Source organism: Pinus tabuliformis, chromosome 2_2 (assembly GCF_031772625.1).
Source record: "Pinus tabuliformis cultivar Carrire ecotype Pingquan chromosome 2_2, CPIR1, whole genome shotgun sequence".
Lineage (NCBI taxonomy): Eukaryota > Viridiplantae > Streptophyta > Pinopsida > Pinales > Pinaceae > Pinus > Pinus tabuliformis.
Window position 1 is genome coordinate 334750493 of NC_142300.1, and position 3700 is coordinate 334754192.

Genomic DNA, 3700 nt, shown 5'->3' on the forward strand with positions numbered 1-3700 from the left:
ATTCTGCTCAACCCATAGGGAGCTATTCTGCTGATATATGTAAAAACTGATGGAGTCTTCCTCCCAGGAGGATGTAAAAACAGTATAAGAACATGACATAAGTAATCCTGGGGTCACCTTCTCAGAAGGATAAACAACCCCAAATAAACCAAAAACTGTAAATGTCTGTCATCCAGTGCTAATATAAACAAAAAGTTATAAATATAGTCTGATATCTATATGCTATAAGCCGGTACTGAAGTCTGAAAAGGAAAAAATATATACAAAGACAAAAGCCGATATACAAAATCTGAGAAAAAAGCTGTCAAAAATGTAGATCTATACTGAGATCAAAGAGCCTGTGCATAAGGGGGCTGATCTGTTCTGAAAGACTGCCCCTGTCTGGTCTCTTCTATCGCCCAGCTGCCCGGATCCTGTTGTAGACCAGCCTTAGATAGCTGATCTGCCTCCTCATTCCTGTCCCTGTATATATGGCAAATTGAAAACCTGTTAAAAAAAGTCTTCAGATAAGAAATTTCTTCAACAATTGTTTTCAAAATCTGGTTTTGACAATTTGCATTTCCATTGACCCAATTTATGACATTTTGTGAGTCTCCAAAAATCTGTATGGTGTTGATGTTTCTGTAATGAAGCCAGCATAAGAGGTATCTCAAGGCCGAAAGTTCAGCGAAGTTGTTTGTGCCAGTACCCAAACCAACAGAAGCTTTTAAAGAATGTTCCGGATTGATGTGGATATACAGCCCTGCTCCAGCTCTATTATTTTGGGAAGCCCCATCAAAATAACCACACGGAATACCCTCCTGAATATTGATATGTTTTTGTTTTGCTTTGGAATTTTTGTCCTCGGGAGGAGGCAAAGTTGAATAAATGGCTGAGATATTAGTAGCTGTAACAGAGGAAGGTGTATCCTTATCATGAAACAGACTCTTGTTTCTAGCGAGCCAAACTCCCCAACAGAAAAGAAGTGGCAGGTTCCTCATATTCCCTTCCGGATAGGATTTCCACCATTTCCTCCAAGCATCATCCAAAGGATCTTGCCCCCACTGAGCTTTAACCTTAAGAAGAGCAGTGACCTCCTCCCAGATCTTCCTTGAGAGAGCACAGGTGGTGAAGAGATGATTGGTGGTTTCCTCATCAGATTTACATAAGGGGCATCGCCCTGGCCCAAATAAAAACCTTTTCTGTAATGTTTCCCATGTTGGAACCTTCCTTTTTAGTATGCACCAAAGAAAGAGCCTAGACTTAGCAGGGCATTTTAATTTCCATATATCTTTTGCCCACCAATCCGGAACTCCCCAGCCTTTCTTTCCCATTAGAAAAGAATAACCATCTTTAGGAGAATACTCCCCAGAATTGCTATGTGCCCATAACAAGCAATCAGGTTCATCCTTAATCCTGATATTGGATCTTTGCAATTCTTTAATGAACCCCGCCCATTCATTCTTCCATCTAATGTTTAACCCAAGTTCTTCATCGTCCTTCCAGGCCTGTCCCCAGATCGTGGACTGACCCACTTTTTCCACCTGATTTAGTGATGAAATACCTTTTGAATCAAGGTGTCGAAGAAGTCCTGGGGATAGGGCATAATCTTCATTGCATCCTATCCAAGGATCCCTGCCAATCCTGACCTGTCTCCCATCTCCCACTTTCCAAGCTAGTCCTTGCTCAATCACTGAAAAGGCTTCCACCGTGGCCTTCCAGACTGCTGAAGGATTTTTTACCTTCTTGTTTTGACTCCGGATCCAATCTTCCAAAGGCATTGGGTCTATATACTTCCTTTTCACCACCCTGGTCCACAGATTTTCCATGGTTATTAGCCTCCACCCTGATTTTGCTGCTAATGAGATGCTGAACTCTGGGAGTCTTTTTATCCCCCATCCTCCCCATTCTTTAGGTCTGGCGACTTTGTCCCAAGCCACCCATGGTAAACCCGATGAATCCTTGTTGCCTGCCCATAGGAATCTGCAACAAATTCTTCTAATTTTCTCCATTACTCCTTTGGGGATCCAAGTTAGGGCTGCCCAATACACTGGGATAGCTAATAGGACTGATTTAATAAGGGTCAATCTACCAGCTCTGGACAGCCATCTAAAGCTCCAGTGAGATATTCGGGTTTCTATCTTTGCTATGAGCCAGTTCCAATCATCTTTTTTGTAGGCATCAGGCTTTAACCAAAAGCCCAGATATTTGAATGGAACTTCCAGAGGTTGACTAGGGAAAGGAAATAGTTCAGCCATTTGATTTCTTCTCCTTCTTTCAAAATCTGCCATACAAACTTGTGATTTCCCAGAATTTATCTGCATTCCTGTTGCTTTTAGAAATAGATCAAAGATGCATTTTAACTCCTTTAATTCACTACCAGTACCATTAGTGAAAATCAAAATATCATCAACAAAAAGAAGGTGGGTGATGAAGAGATTAATTGCAACCTCGATACCTTTTACCTTTCCCTCTCTTCTGGCTTTGTGAATCAGTCTACTGAGCCCTTCTGCCACAAGGAGGAACAGGAGGGGGGACAATGGGCACCCTTGTCTGAGGCCTCTCTGGCTGTTGAAGAAGGGGGAGGCTGCTCCGTTGACCAGAACTGCAAAGCTAACATTTGTGATGCACCCCATGATCCAACTGACGAAAGGATAGCTGAAGCCCACATGTGTTAGTAGCATCCTTAGATATAGCCAGCTGATTCTATCATATGCTTTGGAAAGGTCAATTTTAAGAACAACTCCCTTCTTTTTCTTCATTTTGATACTGTGGATAACCTCCTGGGCAACCCCAATGGCTTCATGGATCTGTCTGCCATCCAGGAACCCAAATTGTTCCATTGATATATTCCTTGACAGGATTGGTGCGATTCTGAGTGCTATAACCTTCGAAATAATCTTGTAAATACAATTACATAAAGAGATAGGTCTAAAGTCTTCAAAACTGTCCGGCTCATCCTTCTTGGGAATTAGGGCGATAAAAGTAGAGTTAAAGGGTCTGTAGACAACTCCTTTCAATCTGGATTCTTCAACTACATCAGTTATCTCTGTTCCAATCTGTTCAAAAAAATGGAGAAACAATTCTATAGTCCAGCCATCAGGGCCTGGGCTTTTGTCTTTGCCCATAAGCTTCATAGCTGTTTCAATCTCCTCCTTAGTGACCGGAACTGAGAGGTCTTCTGCTTCATCTTCCTCAATGAATCTAGGAAAACATTGCACAGTTTTGAAAACTTCTGCGATGGTAGCCTCTCCCGGATCTGCAAAGATATTTTGAAAATGTCTTTTTCCTAAGCCAGAAAGCTCTGGAAAGGATCTGACTTCTCTCCCTTCTTCATCTTTAAGGTGCCAGATAGTATTTGAAGATTTCCTTCCTTTTGCATAATTATGGAAAAACCTAGTGTTCTCATCTCCAGATTTTAGCCAAATTGCCCTACTTTTAATCCTCCACTCTTCCTCCCTATCCAACAGAATTTTGTTTTGTTGTTTTTCCAATTGAAAGATTCTGTCCTTTGAAACCTGTGATGAGTATCCATCTGTGTCCATACTCTCCAACTGCTTCAGCTCCTCCCTTATACTGATCAACTCCTCATTTTGTTTTAATTTTCTGTCTTTAGCCCAGGAAATTGTAGCTTTCTTCAATCTTTTTAAATTCTCCATGAATAAAAAACATTTATCCTCTCCAGCATTGGGATCAGGGTGATCCCAAGTTTCTTTAAACA

The 3700-nt window shown here is 41.4% G+C and overlaps 1 protein-coding gene across 1 annotated transcript; it reads right to left on the minus strand.

Annotated features, from left to right (window-relative positions):
• Positions 1-329: 329 nt before the first annotated feature.
• Positions 330-2615, minus strand: LOC149192648 (uncharacterized). Its single transcript, XM_089407018.1, has one exon. It carries the CDS (start codon positions 2613-2615, stop codon positions 330-332), a length of 2286 nt encoding a protein of 761 aa, XP_089263144.1.
• Between the last annotated feature and the right edge of the window lie 1085 nt (positions 2616-3700).